This window comes from Diadema antillarum, unplaced genomic scaffold (assembly GCF_040938485.1).
Source record: "Diadema antillarum isolate AM-2024a unplaced genomic scaffold, OU_Dant_1.0 seq00001311_RagTag, whole genome shotgun sequence".
Classification (NCBI taxonomy): domain Eukaryota; kingdom Metazoa; phylum Echinodermata; class Echinoidea; order Diadematoida; family Diadematidae; genus Diadema; species Diadema antillarum.
In genome coordinates, this window is record NW_027272084.1 from 519,406 (window position 1) to 544,132 (window position 24,727).

Genomic DNA, 24,727 nt, shown 5'->3' on the forward strand with positions numbered 1-24,727 from the left:
ATTTTGCTTTTACCTGCTTTGTAGCTTAATATTTTGATACTGGCAGACCTTTCAAGTCTCATCCTGTTTGGAATCGCTAAGTGTGCAGAAGTTGTTGCTAGGCAACTACATTGTACTGTACATGTATCACAAGGCTGGACTATATTAAAAAAGCTTTCTGGGATGAATACCGTACCTTGTTCTGAGGTTGTCCACAAGGTGTGCATATAATACATACAGGTGTACAAATTGTAATTATATTTTTTTCACCAAGCTTGGACTGTGTGCGTCATGAATGTATGATGAGGGAGGGGCGGTCTTCAGAACTTAGCAAAACTGAAGGAAAATAACAGTACTTTGCTTCGCTATTAAAAGGGGGCTTTTATATCTGCTCTGTCTTTTACAGATTTCAGGTAGCACTTATCATTTGCAAATAAGAAGAACCTCATTGGATGAGATAAAATCATTGTTTTATGACTCAAAGTTTTCATAATGAAAAGTCCCATCTTGCATTTTCACATGAAAAAGCGGTTCAACAGAGAGAGTGCATACATTGTACATATTATGTGAGAGGTGCCCAGTTCTAGAGGAAATGTACAAATTGTAATTCAACTGTAATGTCCCACTTTAAATTAAGGCATCTTGTGTTGCAAGCTGTAGATACATTCTGGCTTCCGTAAAGCCATGTTTTCTTTGTTCGATGCTGATTATATTTCATTTGAACATGATTTCTGTATGATACAGATGACTCATAGTTGACTTGTTGCCAAATGCTGTGTAGAAGATCCATACACACAGAGAGTATGGTTGTCTTTTCATGTGTTCAAACTACTGTATGGTACAGTATTTGGTGCTTGAGTATCAAGCGTCTTATGCTGAATATTTCGTGAGGATTTTATTTTCAGAAATTTCGCGAGTCTGGTGCTATTCGCAAAATTGAAATATGGTATATGTATACAGTAATAATTGAAAAACAAGAGAGGCTATCTACTGTGTACAAAGTCTGGGGGATTTCAAAGTTACAGTACATGTCATTACCATCAGTAGTCTTGGGGATTTCAAAGTTACAGTACATTTTGTTTGTAGCAGGGGCAGATCCAGGAATTCTGTAAAGGGGGCGTGACTTACATTTCTGGTGCCACTTCCGGGTTTCATTTCCATTTTTTCTTTTTATTTCTTTTGTTTTTAACGAAAAATAAAGTGGGGGGGGGGGGGGCGTGTGCCGGTTGCGCCCCCTCTGGATCCGCCACTGTATAGTCAGTCATTACCATCAGTAGTCTGGGGGATTTCAAAGTTACATGTACAGCACATTATACATTTGTAGTCAGTAATTAGCATCAGTAGCTGTTTTGTGTATCAATGTCAGTGTAAATTACAGGGGGTGGTTGAGAGAGGGTCAATTAGCTTGTCAGGGCACTGTTAATGTGGTTGGGTTTTTTTCCAGAGCACAGCAGAGTATTTGGACAAAAACCTGTCAAATCTCAGAAACTGTTGTAAATTGTATAATTCAGTATATTGTTCCAGTGGTTCATACAAAGGTAGAGTAAAAGAAAAAAAAGAAAAGTCACACACATACGATACAATGGACATTCATGTACACACTTAAATTCTCAAATTTCAAACAACACATTAATTTTAGTACTTCATTGTTCATGGACATTTTTTATAGTGAAAGGGTACATTTCTGGGATATTTGCTTTATTTTCTGTTTCTGCAAATTACCCCCCCCCCCTTTCAGAACACTATCATGAGAGATAACTTTGCCCCTAAATTGCTTCAAAGTAACAATCTGCAGTGCATTCAAATTTTTTGCCAAAATGAAAAAAAAAAAAAAAAAATTGGATTTACAATGTAACATCGGTACAATGCTGGACAGACTTCCTTACTAACATATTGAAGGTCAAATAATGAATGCTCATTGAAACAAAATTGTTTTTCAACTGAATGGCTGAATGTTAATACCATGGAAAAGATGATTTCAGCTCTAAAGTTCCATTGAACATTGTGTTTTACACCATTTGTAGTGTGTAATGTACAACCTGCACACATAAACATTTAACTGGGTGACTTCTGAACATGTGTACTTCAGGACATGGAATATGCACATACAGTTGAAACTCTCTTATCCGGCCTCCCTTTATCTGGATCTCTCTATTATACGGACGCAATCTCGCCGTGATTTTTTTTTAAAATAATTACTCGAGGAAAGGGGGATTCCCAACTCCTTGAGAACTCCTACACAAACACACATGAATTACATATTACTTCCATAACATGATTAACATGTAACATTACATCAAATTTCCTTCCAAACATTGCTTACCTTCAGACATTTTAACATCCCCAAACATCCCTAAATGTAACAATGAAAAGGTTGCAGTATACACATTACTATAGTGGTACTACAGTGGGCTACATCAGTACATGTGTATGTATGAATGTACATGTATAAAGCATTGAGTCTCCCGTATCCGGCCAAATCCCTTATCCGGATGAGCCCCGGTCCCGACTTGTCCGGATACGAGAGGTTCAACTGTACTTGACAAATCCATGAATTTGCAGTACTTAGGCCTATACAGTTTGTGTACATTTTAATACATACAGTAGTTGGCAAACTACAGACTGATAAAGCAGAATTTCTCACAACTTTAGGAGATCATTTCACCCATCTCGCCAACTCTGAAACTGATGGGTTGAGCAAGATTAAAAGATTACATCTTGTAAGGAAGTGCTTTGTCATTAATATTGATATTATATTGCATTAATTTATGAGTCATACATTGTATTTGGGAGCCATTTGATACTTGAAAACATCATGATGAGGGCACAGATTGGAGGTTTAAACATTCTGATTTAAAAGTTTTAACTGGCAGCAAAACCTGGAAATTGTTGTCTGGCTGGTTTTTGAAAACTAGTTCATGCTGGCTCTTAGGAGTATAAGAATTTAGTTGCACAAAATCCATTTATGCAGAGTAGTGGAATCAATTATTACTGTACCTCTGCCAAGGGAGGAGGTTATGTTTTCATTATGTAACCGTTGGTTTGTTTGTCCGTGTGCAAAATAACTCAAAAACTTGTGAACGGATTTGTATGAAACTTGCAGGAAAGGTTGAAAATTACCCCAAAAATAGATTATTAAATTTTGGTAGTGATCTGAAAATTTTTATGAATTTTATGAAGAATTTTTGCTATTTTGGCATGTACATGGCTTGTAGGGTGATTGAACTTGAAAGTTCACACTGCCCATTTTTGAGGTTTTCATGCACGCACTAAAGTGCGTTCTCTAGTTTTTGCGTACTACGCAGCTGAGGGTTTATGATTCAACAAAGGGTTCTAAATTGGGAAATCGGGCAATTTTTCAGCACGCGTACAGTACGTATCGGTGAAAATTACTGATCTCTATGGCAGAGCAAGATCTGCGTTCTCAGAGTGCTCTTCTAGTTTATGGTATATTTTGTTTGTCATGATATTAGTGTGACGTAAAATATGAAAAATAATGTCATTTTCAAAGGCTGATACATATTTTCACAATTTACGTAGCTTCATTAGTTTCCTATCCACCATCTGCCCCGATGTCATTTTCAGTGAAATCAAACAGGAAAACGTTGGTCCTTTTAAATTGCAAAATTTTAGTAGTAGTACAATGACATACAATGTATTGTACAGTACATGTGTACTGCATGTGTGGCAATAATGACTTCTAATTTACAAGTGAAGAGAGGGGGTTGGCTTGTACAAAGTACAATGTACATGTGTATACTGTAGGCCTACGTGTACGTACATTGTAGTTGCTATTCATTCTTATAAAAAACTTGATCACTTGTGACATTTTGTTGGCAAACCAATAAGGAGAATGTTGAGCTGATGAGTTGATGACAAGAAGTACTACAGATATTGAAGCCAATGTCACTTACATGTACTTGATATTCAAAGCAAATTGAAACTTTGAAACTATAGTTTCCTGTTCAGATTTGATGAAAATAAATTATGCAAGTCTGTCCGTCTATTTTCACTCCAGAGAAATATGAAAGATAGCACTCGGTATGGTACTGTATTGTGTTCATGTAGGGAGTCACATTGATCAAAGTGCATAGAGTTGCACTTCACATTTATTTGACCTGTAACTCAAAAGGAGAGAAAAGATCTCATACTGCTCGTCACCTTTTGTACATGTACAGTAGCAAGCAGTGCTCTTTTGCACAAGAGTTTACAAGATGTATGTTGGTAAGCAACATACATATAGTAAACATTTGGAGTGTGGATTTCAAGTTTTGTTTTCAAGGTTTTATACAGCCTACTGATATTGCAATAAAACAAACCGGATGGCCTCAGCTGTATCTTGTAATTAATCGGTATGTATACTTGTAATATGCACCATTGCAAGCATGTTCATCTTGGGTTGCACAGTTCACACTTTCAGTGATTGTAAATCATCCGCTTGACATGTTACTGTACACGATTATTTTGTGTGGTGATATGTTTTGGCAGTGAGTTCAACATGGCGCTGACGAGACGAGATGGACTGTTTTCATCAGACTTCAAGGCCTATGCTGTGGGCAGAGATGGCAAGAAGAGAGGACACACTGTGGATTTGGACTCCTTCTACATGGGCTACCTTGAAGGTATACTGTACAATGTTTTACACTGTGTAAATCCCAGGATTCAGAATGAGGAGAATCTTGTTCGTATTTAGTCGTGAACATTGTACAGTATTCATCGCATAATCGGGCATCTGATAATCGGGAACCTCGCTTAAATGACATACGCTTCCCAGAAACATTTCCAATGCATGTTATTTTCACTGGATAATCGGGCGGGGACCTCTGATAAATGGGACAATTTTTCTTCAAGCGATCTTTGATTGTGTTGATATTTTACACAAAAAATCTACCAAAATACCACAACAATATTTCAAAGATTCCCTATCAGTTGTCGTTTACATCGAACTTACAAAGCAAACTTCAGATTGGTGTGTTTTGACCTCTGTCCATCCAGAACACGTACATGCATAGCCACGAAAGCCCCGTGTATAAGTATCCATGCCATTGCAAAACACATGCTTTTGCGAACATTCTTCTCCCCTACATAAGCACAGCCATGTGCAGGGAGAGCTAGAGGGTCGCGCCGAGGGGTAGCGTGGTTGTGTATTCATGTACATGTACAGTACGTCAGTATGCATGTGTGTGTGTGTGTGTGTGTGTGCACTACATGTACATGTCGTATGCCATTAGTGTATGGTGAGTGCTCATCGCGAAATCGGGCACCCCGCTTAAAGGGGCCATGTTTGCTACTCCCAACCTGTCCCGATTATGCGATGAATACTGTACCTCTATTTTATGATTAGGTCAATGTACATAAGCATCTGCCACAGGCTATGCGATGCATTTGTACAAAATGTTGTACAATGTACTTACAACGTATGTCAAGTTTACAATGCAATTTTAGCATGATTTGTCTTTCATTTTGGTGAAGTACAATGTGTAGTGTGACGGGGTGTTTCAAATGTATTATGAATTCGAGATTTTTTGTATGATGTTGCAGAATAATAATGCCACTGTATTCTGCTTTAAAATTTATTTTAGTATAGTGGCAGTTTTATAAGATTGCATTTAAAGGCATGCCAAATGAAGAATGCAAAGCATGCACATAAAGCTGTGATCAATTACAGACACAAAATTATGACATTTTTCAAAACCCTTTGGCTGAGATACTTTGATAATTGTCTTTACCATTATGATTATCTTATGCTGTTCTTCTTGAGCTTGTTACCTTTGCAAAGTGTGTATTGCAGTGAAAAGGACATTTAATGAAAGAATAGATGGGCATTTCCGTGAGTTGTGCGACATGACCACCAAAATTTTACCCGCATATTTCAGGACAACTGATAATCTTACTTTGTTAGCCATAGTTTGAAGTGTGCGAAACCAACTTTACCTTTAAGAAAAGTTCCCTTTTGTGCATTTTTATACCTTTTGAAGCCAGAAAGCATTTTTTGACCTAAAAATCCCTAAAAATGCAATTTTGTTGCTCTTTGTGATTATTTTTTATATTTGAGGCTCAAATCAAACTTTGTTTGGTTTTACAAATCAAAAATATATTAATCTAGCAGAAAATAAAGTGGAGACCTCGATATAAGATATGTACTTCGGACACCAGCGTGCTCTTATATAGCTGGAGAAGCTGCTGTAACGTGAGTTACCGAAACATGAACTTTTTAACCTAGCAATTTTACTATGTCCAACTGAGACATGGTATTTTGGATTATCAAATAACTATGCAGCACACATCCAAGAAATATGATGGGACTTATAGTCTTTGCTTCAAATTCTCATAACAGAGGTCTTAAAATTGTAACGTGAGTTACCATGTAACGTGAGTTACCACAATGTAACGTGAGTTACCGACATGATTTTTCTTTCATACCAAGAAATGATATGAAGGTTGTGATTGTAAGTAACCAATGAGTACATGATTACTGAACTCTTGTATTAAGATTCTATTTCCAGTAGATTGTTATTCTTTTGGTCTCTCTCTATCACCAAACCAACTGGTCTACATGTACAAATGTATTAATTACACATGTTCATCACATGTTAACTTTTGAAAGAAACTGTTCCATATTTACTATCTAATGTTACAGTGCATGTATACTGATCTGTTACGAAAGTTGTTAAAAGACATTTCTCCTAAAGCTGCATGGACCTTGTTCCAGCAAATTATCAAAATTTTGTGATAACTATTAATAGCCTCCTGATTGGGATAATCACTGCATGATTACTCTTGAAAAGTTCTTGTTTTTGTAATTCAAGTGATTACTATTTGACATTTCATAGTTTATACCTACCTGTATAGACCAAAGCCATTGTTTATGAGGCTGAAACATTTACATGAACAGAATTTTAAGATTTGAGCTCGCTTCCTGCTGTTTTTTCTGAGATTTTTGAGAACTGAACATTGTGAATTTGACACGCTTATGTGTTTTATACTATTCTACTCTGAGGTTTTAGCTATATTGTTGCAAAATCCTACAATGAAACTTTTCCATGTTTACTATAATTTACTTATATGCTGATCTATTACCAAAAAATTGTTGAATGTGAACCTCATTATCAGACATTTTCTTTAAGAGCTGGACAGTCATGTACCTTAAAGCAAACTATCAACATTTTGTGATATTAATAGTCAGCCTCCTGATCACAAAAATATTTACTATTCATGTTTTTCATTGGGATTTACTGCTTCAGTCTGCTTGATTACTCTAGAAAATACTGGTATTATATACTTTTTACATGTATGTACAATTTAAATAATGGCTACTTGACATTTCAGACCAAAGCTGTTGTTTTTTAAGGCTAAAACATTTATGAACATGTTTTATTAAACTGATCAATACTGGTAGCAGATAACTAAAATCTATCTGCAGTTTCTGTAATTCAAGTCTAATTTCTGTACCAGTTTCGTATAAGAATTTGTAAACAAATCAAACATACAAACAATTGATTATTGAGTAATTCAAACAATTATCAAATAATTGGAATATAAATTGCATTGTTTAAAAGTTAAAAGATTTATTGAAATATTTCATTTCTGAACCTTTAAACTCTCCACAGACTACATGTACAGGTCTCTAGTCTCGTGACTCAGTGTATTAAATGGAATAGTTTATAGATGACTTGTTTTATCTAGATAGCCTGAAATCCATTTAAAGCTAGTAAAATTAAAAAAAAAACAATCAAATCAAATTCTCAATTAAATCCTCAATTTCTGATTTATTTGTTAACTGGAAAAGAGTGTAATTTAATGAAATAGACTCTGTTTCATATCATTTTGTTGAATACAATTTTTGTCTCAGTACAAATGAAAGCTTGGAAAACGACTCAATTAAAAATGAAATTTATCTTCAAGTTGGTATTCTAAATGTAAAGTTTCCTGCCTTTTGGTAATCTCATGGATAAAATGGGATTAATTACTGTCAAATCAATGTTCAAATCAATTTAGATTCTTTGTTCATGGAGTTTGTTTGTGAAAAAAAGTTGTCTTGGTAAGTTTTCTTTGGATTATTAAGACAAAAAATCGTCTTGTGATCATGTGGACAAACTGTAACGTGAGTTACCGTAATGTGAGTTACCGCTTCACATGACGATACCTGGAGAATGTAAGACAATTTGAATTTTTACCATACTCGGTGATGTATGTTGTTAGTCCATGACTTTGACACAATAGACTTTAAAGTCTCTCTGTTTCTTGTTTGAGGAAACTTTTGAATATAAGACATGCCAAATTTTTGCATGTCCAAATTATGTAACGTGAGTTACCGACATTTGTAGTGTTTTTTCTCATAGTTCTCATAAGAGTCTGTGGATGTAATGTTGCTGTGAGGTAGGATGGAGGTGCATGATACTCATTCACATATAGTAACTCATATCACTAATTAGGTTTTAAGGATATTAATCTCAACAACCTAATTTTGAGTTCAAAATGTAACGTGAGTTACCGTGGAAATGCCCAGATGATACTTTCATTCATTCTCAAAGAAATTTCAATGAGTTACATTGATTGGTTAATATGTCAATTTGCTTACTGGTACTCTTTCTTCTCCCCTGTTTCTCTGGCAGATGATCCTGATAGTATTGTCAAAGTTCATATGGCAGAGGATGAGATCACAGCCAAAATATACACACAGGGAGAGCAGTATAATATAGAGGTATGACATTGGACAAGTGTTATCATTCTTTTTCTCCCTTTTTTGTTTCAACTTAAAAACATTGCTTTCAAATAAATTAAATGTTCTATGTGTATGCTGCATTATGGTTTAGGATGATTGTGATAATGAGGGATACAAAGTTATTGAATGATGTTGAGGTTTCTAAGAACTTTATGTAAATTCACAAATAAAGTGATATCTTAATATGGAACATTCACTTCTAGTTGCAGAACACTTTGCAGGTGAAAGCCTGATGGACTTTGGTACACATAGCGCATGACAAGATTTAAACTTATTTTCCCAACTGGTATGAGTTTACTTTCTTTTGAGGGCCTCTGCTCAAGACTTCCCTTTTTTTTCAAAGGGGGTTTGGTTTTTAAGAAAGTTTTATAAATTCATTTCACAAGTTCAACCTTCATTTGAATTTGATAGCATAAAGCTAAATCATGGTTTTTGTCTGGAGCTTTCGCTGTTGCGTGAATTTCAATAAATCCAGTCATTAATCAATTCACTGCATTGAACACTATTTGATGATGAATGAGGAATGGTGTTCCCCTGCATGATAATCATTAGTAATGTCTTGAAAAATGTTCATTCTGCATCACACATACCCTACTTTGAGGTCCTGCTTCCCTATTAAAATCACATTTCATTATTAACTGCCACAGTAAGTTGCTCAGTTCTGATCATTGTGCAGGTTTGAGAAATGTATTCTAATGCCCTTAAATATCATTTGGTATTGATGGTCCATTTTGCCAAACTTAAAAAATGTTCGTATGTTGGAGAAAAGCCCAGAATGTCCCCCTGTCAGAACACATTACAGACGGTCTACTACTGCATCACATACCTTGTCTTTATAAAATCCTATAGCTGACTGGGTGTATGGCAAACCTACAATGTATGTTGTATGGCAAACCTACAATGTATGTTGTATTGCAAGTTGTTGCTAATTTACACTGTGTGAATGTGTTCATTTATGGCAGCCATCGTGGAGGCATATCAGTGAACCTCACAACTTCAGCATGATTGCCTACCGCAGCTCAGATGTCAAGAAAAATTCAAGGTGAGCTGAAAACATGACTGTATTATCTCACATTAGGATGATGAAAATGTTAAGGATAATATTTGGTATTATGTTATGATGGATGTTTTGGTAATGTTATTAGTCTCATTACTTACACATTAAATATCAATAAAGGTCTGATTATGCTCTTTGTTTAATTAGAAAAGGTTTGTAGCATGGTCATGCTGTCATTAAGGAAATCAATGTTTACCTTTTGTTACCTGACTGTTATGCTGGTTTTGCTATTGAAATGTTATTGTGTTTTCTAGTCTTTTTGTATGAATAGCACCAGTGCGCTTTGAAACACCAGTATGAAGCGCCATATAAATGCAATTATTATTATAATTACCTTTTGTGATTTGTTTCAACTTGAAAGATTGTTCTTGTTGCTAGTGTTGGCATTATTACATGCTGTCCAGTGTTGAAATGAAAAGCCAATCTAAAATGTTTGGTTGTCGAATAAGAATTGTACACACACACAATGCCAGATACTTAAATGCTTCATTTCAATCAAATGTACCATTGTTGTTCCTGTTGTTTTATATGATGAAGTAAATGCACATCAAGAAAAATTACTCGGCAAGAAAGATAACAGCACCCACTGTGTCTTTTGACACAGAAAAAACAACAACAATAGATATGAGAGCTCAATGTTTCCAATCGTCAGAATGAATCAAACTCTTTTGCACCTAGAAGTTTCTTTTGACAGCCATCTCTACCTGCTGAAGGTAGCTGTAGATTTCACACTTGCTAGCATATGTTTAATCCTTTGTGTGCCTTGAGTGCCACATAAAACCCCATGATAATGGCTTTGTATACACTGGCCAAAGTCCCTGGCACTAGAAGGGTTAGTCATTTGAAGCAACTTGAATTTTACACAATATACAACGTATCATTGGTTATTGCACTATACCTTGTAGAGTGATACAGGAATGAACCCAAAGAAACACACCAGAACACCATACATGGACGGAAGGCAGTTCAAATGCACATTAACTCTTAACGTGCCATGGTAGATGTATTTTTTTCGCGTTGGGAAAATCTGCAGCGAGCGCACCGTCTGCGCGATGTGTATGGATCAAATGTCTCATTGGTAAACCAGCTAGATGTATTTTTTTGGTAAATTGGCACCTCGTCTACACCCACCCTGTCCACTGTCCACCTAGTCCAATGCCATCTCGTCTAAACCCACTTCGTCTACTACCAACTCGTCTACCAACCATTTTGTCTATATGCCAATTAGTCTAATTGTCATTTCGTCTACTAGCCATTTTATCTATAGTCCAATTTGTCTAAGTCACATTTCGTCTAACACCCATTATGTCTATTGACCATTTCGTCTATTAATCATTAGGTCTATGAATAAAATAGTCTACAGTTCATTTTGTCTAATAGCCAATTAGTCTACAACCACCTTGTCTAATAGTCAATTAGTCTAATAACCAGTCAGTCTACTCCCAACTCGTCTACTCCCAATTGGTCTACTCCCAACTCGTCTACACCCAACTCGTCTACTCCCAATTGGTCTACTCCCAACTCGTCTACTCCCAATTGGTCTACTCCCAACTCGTCTACTCCCAACTAGTCTACACCCAACTCGTCTACACCCAACTCGTCTACTGCCAACTCGTCTACTACCAACTAGTCTACTCCCAACTGGTCTACTACTAGTTATAGTTTTTTTTTGTTATTTAAGTCTACTTCATCCAGTTTCTTTTTTCCCAGTGAAATAGGTTGAACACTCTTGGTGCCCCCTGATTTGGTTTAAATTTTTATGTTCTAATTTTGACAATTTTTTAGGAAAAAAAGATAATGTCACAGTGTGAAAAACTTGCTGTGTTATTTTTGTGGTGGATGTGTAATTCATATCAGAAGCAATCATGCAGCATTTATATGTCCAAACTCCAACACTCCATCCATTCAACTTTGATACACAATCATAAGTATGGTAAAAATGAAAATGAACACTTTAGAAGTACATTATCAGTATTCTTTATTCTGTCTGCCACGTACTGATGTATGTAAACGGTTAAATGCACAAAAAAGGTTGAAACATATGCACAAAAATATGATTCATGTACAATATATAGCTACTACTGAGATGAATAATTTACTAGCCTGCAATGTACTCAATACACGTTTCGCGAGGAACCTAACGAAGTCCACGCGCATGCGTACAAAAACCAGCCAGCACACTGATAGTCTTTGCTCAAGTGACACAATTGGCAATTTCAAAAAAAAAAAATCGCATCCCGCCAAGATCGCTGCATGCATGCATGCATGCGCATGGAGGTTAGTTTGCAGGCACAAACCCTTGTTGGTCGTAATAGGAGTCTGCATGTGCCAAGACTAATTATACACGTACCACTGCACTGCAGCCTCTCCCAACAAGGGTTTGTACAGACTTCTAAAATCAGTTTCTCACGGTGAAAATCAAACTCCACCCATGTGATTGGTTGCTTTCCAATGTCCATCACCATCTCTTGGGACTTGTCTGGCAGCACCCAGTAACTGGATAATTAGAAAGGCAGATTAGGCAGATATCACCAGTCCATGGGTGAAATAAAAACAACACTGGTCAGACCAGGGAGGTGACCTCCCTGGTCAGACAACCCTTATACCAGTGCACCAAATTCCAAGGGGTGTATCAGGTGACCTTTTCTTCCTACTCTGCACAGTAGTCCGTATTGGCTCTTCTGTAAACCATGGAGTAACATATTATGCAGATATATGTGGATTCATTCACGTGTAAACCATGAAATGACTAAAATGTAATGAGATATTTTGGGGGCATTATTTACTGTTCTGAACAAGATTTCAAGGCATGTTATAACTTTTTGCAACAATTCATGAGATTCCCCTTATCAAAAGAGCATACATATTATTCTAAGAGACGAAAATCAAATTTGAGATGGTCGAGATATCCCGAAACAGAGTGGTCCTGATGAAATGTGGGAAATTTCTTTTATATGGACCACCTTGCTTTACTTTGTTTTTGGATATTTCCAAATCCGACTTTCATCAAATAGAATTTTAACTTCTGTTTGATAATAATATCTCGAGTAGTTTCTATCTTGCAAAATGTCAAAAGCTGAATCATCATCTCAACCAAAATTACCATCCTTTAACACCTACTTGTTTTCTTTTTCTCGCTGGTATACTGTGTACTCATGGGCCCTAACACAAACCTAGGTTCATTGTAAGTGTATACCAACCTAGTGTATATGACAATCTAAAATTGATACCCTTGAATTTCATTATGTGTAGGTTCTGAATGAAACCTTAATTTTGAGAAAATCAATGCTGAAAAGCAAAGAACAGTTCTTGTGCCTATGCAGGAACCAGACCCAGAAAAACATTGTACTTCTAAGAGGTTTTCTACTTCCAGGAGGAATTTTTAATAAGTGGAGTCAGAGATGGTCTTCTGTATAACTTCTCTCCCTAGTTTGATCTCTCTCCTAGTAAGTTCCGACAGTGTTTCAAATTCACTGTAAATTCCTCCCTATTCATTGGTCTGATAAAACAATACATTTCCAGAGTGAATGTATGTATCCATACATCTTTTTAACTTGTGATACTGATAGATATCAATGTAAAATCTCCTGGATGCTGCAGTTGATCATAACTTGCAATTGATTGCAATTCTCTATTCTATACTAGTTAAAATCATTTGCTGGTTGCCATCAATTTTTTTCCATCTTTATTAATTGCAAAACACTGAAAGAGCTAATACTTAGTTGTTATGTGTTCACTCAAAATGAGTTGAATCTACTGTGTCATAGCTGTAATAATCTAATTAAGTGCTTTTTGGAAATGAACCTGCAGTATGTTGGCAACAACGTAATATTTGTCACTGTCGTCCAATGTTTTGCCATGATTTACAACATCATTCATATTTTTTTGAATCATTTACAATTTTGTGGATCAAACTTTTTGCTCAGTTGTATTTTTGGATTTGAGTTGCAATTTGGGAATTATGACCACTCTATAGTTGGCCTAATGTTATTTGTTTTGTTTGTTTGATAGATACTTTATTTTCTGCAAATCAATACACATAAACTGAATAATCGTGAACATGGGAAATATACAAAGTATATTTGAAACAGAGTCGTTTGACTTGCATAAACAATGATATAAAAGGAAATTAATGATATTACAGTATGCATGTCTATGCAGCTGGGATTACAATAACAATATTATATTTAGGAAATGATAATGGAGAGGGCCGCCATTGTAAGCATTGCTTGAAAAGATGGCCGGCCCGAGGAAAAGGTAGGTAGGTAAATTGGTAAACAATACAAATTCTGCTGCGAGGATAGCAGGGGAAAATAAACTCTGATGTGTGAAGGTGGTGAATGTGCGTGCGAGTGCTTGAGAGTGCACAGGGGCAGATAGGCTGGGATTTGGAATGATAAAATTGGTTTGCTGGAAGAGGGAATGACTTACGATGTTGCTACTATCGGGAGACCAACATAAGTCATATAAATTATTCGGGCTTAATTCGTATTTGAAGTATACTGTGATAAAATATGCTTCTTTAAGTTTGCTTTGAATGAAAACAAGGAGGCACACTGTTTCAACTCTTCAGGAAGAGTGTTCCATGTATCCGGATCGTGATGTCTAATCGACTTTTGACAACACTTAGATATGATACATATAGAATTTTCAATATGCCTCTTTCCATTAAACAATATTTTTATGGATAAATACAAAATCACATGAACTGACCTACACTTTGTATCTCCCTCGATTTTTGAGCATTAGACTTGAAATTTGGCACATGACATTGAGGCCGCCATTGTAGAATTTTAGCTTTTGTCATTGTCAACAGTGTTTGCCATGGTAGCAGCATTTTCATTAAAAAAACATACAAAATTTTGTGGAACAAACTGCTCACTTTTTGAACAATTGATTTGCAAGTTGAGAGACTATAATGATCACTTTCATTTTAGCAAGACAGTTGTGTGTGTGTGTGTGTGTGTGTGCGTGTGTGTGTGTGGTTTTCAGTCTGTCTGTTGCCATGACATGAGTATTATCTTACAATTACAGAATTATGTGGATTGATCTAACTCCCTCACTTATTGAGCATTAGAATTGAAATGTCGCATATATGTGGCCGCTACTGTAAAGTGAAGACATGCAAACTTCATCTCTTGTCATTGCTGGTCAATGTATTGACGTGATAACAGCATTTTTTTTAAATTAAACATCATACAAATTGTTAGTTGATTTTTAATAGCTAAACCCAGAAGTTTGTAGGATTTGACTTGAGATTTGACACATAATACCAATACAAATTCAATTGCTCAAAGTATTTCTTTCATCAATATCAAACAATGGGATCCCATGGCAACATCCTTTTTCTATATTATAATTATATATAATTATATATATATATATACAAAGAAAAGTAACAAAGCTGCAACAAAGTTCATGCTGTATTCACCAACGGTTTATTTCTTCACACAAATTTTCGAGCGTCTCGCCGCCCTTTCTCAAGTGTTGATACTGTTGAAGAAATAAACCGTTGGTGAATACAGCATGAACTTTGTTGCAGCTTTGTTACTTTTCTTTTTATCTTGCCAACACGTGTACTACCTTATCAACACACACACACACATATATATATATATATATATTTGTATATATATATATATATATATATTAGAGCTTACTCCCTCAGTCTTTGAACATTTGATTGGATATTCGGTACATGTGACCACTGTATAGCATGTTGATACTTAAATTCAATCTTTGGAGTATGGAAAATCCGTGTTGCCATTGTAACGGCATTTTTCATTTAAAAATATTCACTTCTTTCGTCAGGGACAGACAGTATTTGCCACAGAAATAATTAACTTTTTGAATAAAAATCAATCAAACAAAAACATTGCTTACGCTATTTTCCTCAGTTTTGAGAATGTTGTTATAGCTGTAGATTTAGCACATTTTGGTAAACCATTATAGATTTTAGATATGCATATTGAAAAACACATCTTTGTCAATGTTAAATAACGCATTGCCATGGTAGCAACTTTTTTATTTCTGATAAAAAGCATACAGAAGCATTGTGTATTGACCTAACTCCCTCAGTTTGAGGTCCATGGGGTATTAATCACATTTAGTGATAGTTCTAGTCTGTATTGCATGTATCGTTGCTGCCAGTCCTCTGTGGTACATTCTTATTATTTTCTGAGCAACACATTTTTGCTTGTTTGTTTACATTTCAATGAACTTCTGTTGTTGTTTTTGAAAGAAATGTTGGTAGGCTATTGTTCTTTAAACTGTAATGTTCTCTGTTTAAAAAAAAATGGGCGTATATTCCTTGGCAATGTAGCCCACCCGGGCCACATTATGTGTGGGACCTTGATATTTTGACCTGGCTATAGAAACTTCAAAAATTCATAACTTTTTCTTTTTCTAATTTTGCTCAAACTGTCACTGATATGTTCTAATAATGTTGCTGAATTCTCTCAATCCACATGATTTCAATGTGAACTTGCGCAGTACTTACTTTTACGATATCATCAAAACATATCTACTCTCTTTTCTGTTACTCCCCAAATTAGCCAAAAGCATTACAACATATATAATACTACAGTTATCAGGGTCATGGCTTTATGACAACATAAAACTGTTTAATTGAAATATCAAACAATCGCAAAAAATATTTTGATGATATCGTAAAAGTCAAGTTCACTTTGAAATACATGTGGATTGAGAGAATTCAGCAACATTATTAGAACAATAAACACATCAGTGACCGTTTGAGGAAAGTTAGATAAAGAGCAAGTTATAACTTCAAAAATTCATAACTTTGTTACTAGGCTCTATAATGTTATCCACATTATTCGTAAGATACATGAACGTCTACATTGACTAATTCAGCTAAAACAGTTTGAATGCATGACAATTATAAATTTGACATTGGTGTCAGATTTTTACTTGAATGGATTGATCCAGGTTATAGCTAATCTTATATCTCAGCTCCTATGGGCCTATTGGCAAACTATTTCGTTGAGATTTTGCTTTGGTACATGTACAACGCATTAGCAATAGCACGACAAGACATTACGTAGGCCTGAAGGGAAAAGTCACCAAATCATTAAGTATAGTAATCTATTACTGTAGATGAATAAGCCTTAGTAGATTTATCTCAAACTTCCAAGAAGGCGAATTTGATAAAATGCATGATAAGCAGGCACCATGCATAAATAGGTGAATTAACTTGGGTTTTTATATATATGTAAACTCGCATTCACAATTAAATCAGAATGTCACATACAATGTAAAAGCTTATTATAGCTATTATCTTTTTTTTTCTTTAACAGATAAAGGTTAGGCTCGTATAGACATATCAGTAGTTTTGTACAATCTTGTATAGCCCTTCATGAAATATTATAGAAATATGAAAGAAGGAGTTATATGACACATTAAATAAGTATGTCGGCCAGAGGCCAAGAAAACTATACATGTAAGGTAGACTGATATAAAAAAAAAACACAACAAAAACCTACAAACTTGTTCAGCTATTAATGCAAATGGGGAGTGAATTTTCAATGTACAAAAACAGAGAATGATTTAGGCCTTTTGTAGTATTTCTTTCATAAAGAGATTTATTGAGAGAAAGGTGAAAATAGAGGGAAAAATCATGTTGGTCTTGACATGATTCAGTAATTATGAAGAGTAGACAGACGGACAGAAAGAAAAAAGATCTAGTGAGAGCTTGAAAAGAGAGAAAAGAAGAAAACGAATAAACAGAAAGGGAATGGCTGGGATAGTTCCTTGGTTCCTCATGCAAGGAGGTCTCTCATTGCAGACAGAATGGAGCATTTCTTGCTCTAGAAAGTACATTCCGAGGTGTTACATAACAGTTCAAACCACCATCTGGCTTTCTACTCAGGTTGACCTTTATCTCAGTGGGGGTTAGCCAGACAGGCCCCCATAGGACATGTCAATCACGGTTACCATGACAATCCTCTCAGAATGAAGCTCTGCCTAATAAACATGAAAAGGTGTTTCTGGACTCAAAGGCTGTTGGGAGAAGCTACAACACAGGGCCTATGGGACAGTGCCGAAGTGGTGCATATAGTAGTCTTGGCGCAGACTCCTCTACGACCAACAAGGGTTTGTGCCTGCAAACTACATGGAGGTACGGGTGGACTGGGGTGGTCGGTCGAAATGTAATTCTGTTACGTATGACTGACAATTCGTTTGTGATGGAGGATTGTAACAGAGCTAGTTTATCATTATTTAGTTATTTTACGGCCAGAATGTAGACTGGATAGTCATGTCTCACCATTGATTAGTATGTCTTTATATTCAGCATGTGCGGAATAATTAACAACTAGAATAGTCTAATAGTAATATTGATTTTTGTGCTAATCAAGGGCAGGTTTAATATGAATAGTTCATGACAGTGAGACGGACTGGACACTAGACAAAGTGGTATATTCATTATAAGCATGACCAGATGGAAATGATCAGTTTGGGTAAATTGTTGAGAGTAAAACTATATCATGCAGTTGGGAGTACACCAATTGGGAGTAGACGAGTTGCTGGGAGTAGACCAATTGGGAGGAGACGAGTTGGGAGTAGACGAGTTGGGAGTAGACCAATTGGGAGTAGACCAGTTGGGAGTAGACAAGTAGAGAGTAGACCAATTGGGAGTAGACCAGTTGGGAGTAGACCAATTGGGAGTAGACCAATTGGGAGTAGACCAATTGGGAGTAGACGAGTTGGGAGTAGACCAATTGGGAGTAGACCAGTTGGAAGTAGACCAGTTGGGAGTAGACCAGTTGGCAGTAGACCAATTGGGAGTAGACGAGTTAGGAGTAGACCAGATGGGTATAGACCATATTGGGTATGGACAAACTAGGGTTGGACGATATGATAACTAGACAAAGTGAATGTAGACTGAATGACTTGTAGACGAGGTGGGAGTAGACTAACTAGTAGTAGACAAAATAAATATTAGACGACATGGCAAATAGACATTGTGAGTGTAGACGATTTGGCTATTAGATCAATTGATTTGTAGACGAAATGCTCCTTAGACGAGTTGGGTATTAGACAATACGGGTAGTGGGCAAAGTGGCTATTAGACAATATGGGTACTGGACAAAACGAGATGTAGACCAAATGGGTATTAGACTAATCGGTAATAGACGATATGCCAGTAGACCAATAGGAAAATAGACAAAGTGGCTGTAGACGAGGTGACAATAAACCATTTTTTTCGCGTCGGGAAAATCCGCAGCGAGCGCACCGTCTGCACGATGTGTATGGATCAAAAGTCTCATTGGTAAACCACGCGTGTGTATGCTATTGAATCTGCGTGTATTGTCTATGCGATTCCACTCGCATTGTTCCGCTTGGACAGGAATTTGAACAGGAATTGCGTGCAGACAAAGGCCTGCCGATTTCAATAGAGTACCCCTCCCCCCCCCCCCCCCCCACCCGCCCGTGGTCCGCTTAGACAAAAAGAGGATTAGTAGGTTCTTCCATCTCAAGTTGACAAAAGACACTCTTGAAGGGCCCTGGACAATTACTTTAGTTTCAAATACAGGATCTGGGACTAAAGGACTCAGATTTGGGAATGAATTACTGAGGCAGAAAGAGAAATTGCTAAGACAAAATGAAGTGCTAGTATCTTTGGAATCATACAATTCTAGAAGGCAATTTTCTTATCATTTGAAAGAGGAGATCTTGCTCTAAAACTTCCTCACAGAGTCAAGGGAGCGTTCTATTGAAGAAAAAACACGACTGACTCTTTTTTTTTTCCATACTACATAAAAATTTCTGATTATTTTTTTGATGTATCAATTATTTCTGCAATATTTCAGGTTCAGATAGATATTGTGGCAAACTGACTGCATGACACGAAAGAACAAACATTTCTTGATATATGCTGTGTAGAACTCAATTCAAAACAGTCAATAGTTTCAGAGATATGGCGGTTTTAAATTTCACTGTCAGTCCAGTTTCGAAACGTTCTGGCGTTAGGTGAAAACCTCTGGCACGTTAGGGATTTTGGGCCTGGCACATTAAGAGTTACAGGGCCAATATCCCCCTCAGGCCTTCCCCCACCACCCCCCCCCCCCCCCCCCCCCCCCCCACACACACACACTAACGCACACACCAACACACACACACTAACACACACAACCACACATACTCACAAACATGAACTCGCCCATTGAAGCTGGCATTCACTTTAAGCTGGACATTGAAGGTAATGTTCATTTGATGCCCTTTGCTATTGTTTGTCTCCTTTGCCCACCACAGCTCTGTGTATTGCCCCCATGACCATCACTTGCCAAAAGGTCTCAAGTACGAGAAGACACCAGAACAGCTCAGCGGTCAAAGATATGTGCACAAAAGCAGTAAGTCCTCCCAAGTTGTTTGCTACAGTGGACTCCTCTTATAACGAAGTCCTCAGGACCGGCAATTTCCTTTCGTTATATCAAAATTTCGTTATAACCAAACAAATAAACAATAGAAATACATAGAGTGGATAATGTTTCGGCCTGAATTTGTACTTCGTTGTAACTGGAATTTCATTTTAACTGTGTTCATTATAGTGGGAGTGCTCTGTACTGCATCTTTGGTTGTGTTTTCTCACATTTCTTGTGTTGTGGCACATGCTTATTGTCAAAAAAAAAAAAAAAAAGCTCAGGGTGATACAGGATAACCCTGGACAACCTCTTGAAGTAAAAAGCAAAAATTCAACAGTTTGGATGATCAGTGAAATATTAGGATGATGTGCAGTACATGTACGATGATACAACAAGTCAGAAGAGCGAGAGGGAGAAAGAGAGAAAAAAACAAACCAGGAAGGTAAAAAGATACAGAGAGAGAGAAAGTAGAAAACCCCAACAACACAAGATAGCTCATATTCAGCTGTACTGACTATGTGGTGTCTCTTTGCATACTATCCTGTGACTGCTTCCAGATACATCTCACTCCCGCCAAAAGAGGGCGCCACCTCGCTACCATCGCTGCCCACTCTTGCTCACTGCAGACTTCAGGTTCTACCAGGCCATGGGGCAGAGTAACATGCAGAAGACCATCAACTACCTGGTGAGGGGGATACCACTTATTGCTTTGTCAGAGATTCCAGTTGTTTCTTCTTCTTCTTTTCTTTTTTCTTTTTTTTTTTTGGTAGTATTGCAAGGTATGTACTGTGTTTTGTTTGTTTGTTTTGTGTCAAATGTGTTGCAGATTTCATGAAAAATACTGTTTTTTCCCCAGATTGGACTATTAAACATGTCATTTGCAGGAAAGATTTTACACCAAAAATGTTCCTCTTTAGTCCACAGACTACTGTAGATACAGTAGATGATAGCCATATATGCTTTGTTACTCTACAAGATGATAGGTAGAAAAGTATTTAAATCCAGACAAATTAGAGGAAACAAATATGCATTCATTCCTGTCCCATGTTCTTGTCATATCTTGACCAATCCAGTGATTTTTATGGCTTTTAAGAAACAACAGTATCAGGTGAAGAGAAATTGCAAAGCATTAACTGTACAATTGATACCAAGCCTGGACTCACGAGGTGTAACTAAATGACCCAATGAAGAAACAAACATATCAACGAACCCCCCCCCCCCCCATCCTATGACACTTTGCATTCACTTTGAGTACTGCTAGGCACATTTTTTATGGATACCAAACATAGAAATGACCAGCAGCAAGATCTGTGTGTCTTAGCTATCTCTTAATGTCCATTCTGTATCTTACAGTGTATCTATCTCTTATTGTCCATTCTGTGTTTCAGATCAGCTTGATTGACCGAGTAGATGAGCTTTACAAGCATACCGAATGGGAGCCTGGATACTCTGGGTTCCAGTTTGAAATCAAAGAGGTATGCTTTACACAAGAGCTGTGCAGTTGTATGTTGATATTTAATCTTCCCCGTTTTTGAAAAGGACATGTAATCTCATTTTTTGTACCTACCCCAGCCATCATCAAATGAAATTCTTAGGGCTAAATTTACTCCAAGCCAAGCCGTGCCCATTTTGACATGATACTAGAGAAATGTGCATTGCACCTCATTATCATGATTAGAAATATTACAGATGTGACCATGCATCACAAAACCAACAAAAAGTTGCATGCCCTGACTTTATGTAGACCAGATTTTACAGTAGAACGGGTCAACCTGGTCAATCTTCAATTTTTAAGTTTTCTTATTGAGCAATCTTACATACCGTAAAGTTCCGTGTATAAGACGCACCCGTGTATAAGACGCACCCCTACTTTCGGACCTAAAATTAAAAAAAAAAAAAACACATGAAAATTTCCACGCAAATATTGCATGTGTCATACTTATTATTTCAGCTCAAAATTTCCCTAGAATGCAGCATGTATTTGCTCTATTTTTCGTTTCCTTTTATACTTTCTTTTAACGGTATTCATCGGACATCGGCAAAATATGGGAGACGCAAAATGCGAGACTTGTCTCGGTACTCACTTGCTATTGTTTCGCCTTTCAATCGTGGTACATGTGTCATGCATGAGTGTACAGTACGATCTTTGCTGTCATACATAGCAGAAGGTGTCTCGCATATTGACGCATGTCAGACTGGAAGGTTCATTACGAAAAATAAGTAAAACATCAACAAGTGTAGCAGAGGGAATACAGCGAGACTTACGGTGCGTACGGTAATTACACTCACTGTTGTTTCGCCCGGGGGGATTACCAGTAACATGTGTGTCTCTTGTACCATGCTTGTATGCACAGTGCTAGCCTTTTGCAAAAGGCAGCTCGCTATAATTTCAGCAAACGCACACAGAGAGCAATGGACTTGCACACACAGCGCGCAACGGGTAAGCGTGCTCCGATCCGATCGCTGTGTGCACGCGAGTCCAAACTTGCATTTGATAAGCAAGAGCCTCTCTGCAGCTGCTGCCTTTGCAAGGCTTGCTAGCTGCAGTAGCTAGCTAGCTACAGTGTAGCTATGCTAGCTGGCCTCGTGAAATGAAGAGCAAACGAATGACATGGATATGCATGCATGCTTCACACATCGATCGTTCATATTTACGGTGACATAGTGTCGGTCCTACTCCGTATTTTACAGCTTTTGTCTATGGCCATATTGATACTAGTACATTGATAAGTTTTACGGTATCGGTAATTTAGTAATGATACCTGTACATCGCGTATTCCAGCTACTAGGTTGGCTGTTAGTAGCTTGGTAGACTGACATCGGTAGCATACAGCAGTGCTGTTACGAGTGTTACAGCTGTTGTCTATGGCCAGATTGATACATCGTTACTGCACAAGGCCGATGTAAGTTTATCTCGTATTTGCAGCTTTTGTGTGTGTCCAGATTGAAAGATCGCTCATTTATCCCCAAGTTTTAGTGATTGCTTACCTTCCAAACGTCGATGGGAATACATGGCCCCAAATTGGCCTTTTAAATTGGGTGTACATGACAGATTTTTTTCCGTGATTCGACTGTACCCGTGTATACGACGCACCCCCGATTTTCAATGTTTTCCGATGAAAAAATAGTGCGTCTTATACACGGAACTTTACAGTAATTCCAAAGTGTGGGATCATGGAAACAATAGCAAAATGTGCATTTTTTGCACTTTTTTATTTGGTAGAATACTGTTATTAGCTCTGTCTTTAATAAAGGCATCTTTTCTATCAAAAAAACAAAAAAAAACATTACACACTCTTCACTTTTAAATTTTTTCTTTTTGAAAAGATGATGGTTCTGCTTTGAAAGTTTGTGTTAGTCATGAATAGAATGTTCTAATGGAGTGCACAAAATTTCAGCTCAATCTAATAATTCATTCACTACAGTTGCTATTGAGTTTTACATCCTGTTTTTGTCCCTTTCATTACACAGTTCAGCTTAGTGAGATTAAGCACTTTGATAGACCTGAGAAACATCATAGTTAGTATTAGTCATGAATAGAATGTCCTAATGGAGTGCACAAGATTTCAGCTCATCTGGTAATTCATTCACTGTGGTTGCTATTGAGTTTTATGTCCTGCTTTTTGTCTCATTCACTACACAGAGTGTAGCTTGGCAAGATTAAGCACTTTAATAGACCCTACAAAACATCAAAGTTAGTATAAGTCATGAATAGAAAGTCCTAATGGAGTACACGAAATTTCAGCTCAATCTGATAATCCCTTCACTGTGGCTTCTATTGAGTTTGACATCCTGTTTTTTGTCCCATTTAGTACACAGCTTGGTGAGATTACAGTGTATTCAAATCACTTGAATAGACCCTAAACTTCAAAGCCTATTTCCTAAGTACACACTTTTCTAGAGTGTGTCCTTTATTCCATTATGTAGATAAGTTGATAGGAAAGTACATTTGTATTGAGTTATACACCATTTTAAAGATCAGAGCATGCTCTTTCAGAATCTGCCCTGACCTGGAAATCATGTCTGGCAACTTTTTGATGGTTTTGTGATGCAGGGTCACAAATGTTCATGATAGCCACTCGAGTCCAAGCAAACACATTCCCAGCAGGATGCAAAAATAATTTCCACAAAATGTGCTGGGGAGAGCACAAAGTGGTACCATGTCAATAACAAATCAGCTATGAGCAGGTGCCGACTGTGTTGTTTGGACATTGCAAATCTTTCTACCTCCTTTTATCCCTTTGAGTGCCCCCTGTACTTTGTAGTCTAGTTTGTAACTTGATAGATTAGTTAACACACAATAGGTTAATCACCAAAAAGCTTGATATTATTTTGTGCAAAGGTAGACAACCCAGTATCCGGTAGAATGTAATACCAAAGTCACCCCATAAATGCCAAAGTCATACAACAGGCACGTGGTATTAGAGGGCCATGTATTAAAGCAGTGATGTTTACAAGCATTGATATTTGTGTTTTATCGGACACCCATGCTGGTTGGCAATATGAAATAAAAGCAATCTGTTGAATTGCCAATTTGATGAATGAAGAGAGATTTGTTATTTCGAGGTGATGAGAACGGCATCT

The 24,727-nt window shown here is 37.0% G+C and overlaps 1 protein-coding gene across 1 annotated transcript in view; it reads left to right on the forward strand.

Annotated features, from left to right (window-relative positions):
• The window catches only part of LOC139708138 (ADAM 17-like protease), a 51,213-nt gene that overhangs the window by 7,130 nt on the left and 19,356 nt on the right, over window positions 1-24,727 (forward strand). Inside the window, exons 3-8 of the mRNA XM_071620115.1 lie at window positions 4,468-4,601; window positions 8,595-8,683; window positions 9,667-9,746; window positions 20,034-20,158; window positions 20,701-20,828; window positions 21,532-21,618. Of these exons, the coding sequence (XP_071476216.1) occupies window positions 4,468-4,601; window positions 8,595-8,683; window positions 9,667-9,746; window positions 20,034-20,158; window positions 20,701-20,828; window positions 21,532-21,618 (643 nt within the window). The remainder of the gene's footprint in view (window positions 1-4,467; window positions 4,602-8,594; window positions 8,684-9,666; window positions 9,747-20,033; window positions 20,159-20,700; window positions 20,829-21,531; window positions 21,619-24,727) is intronic.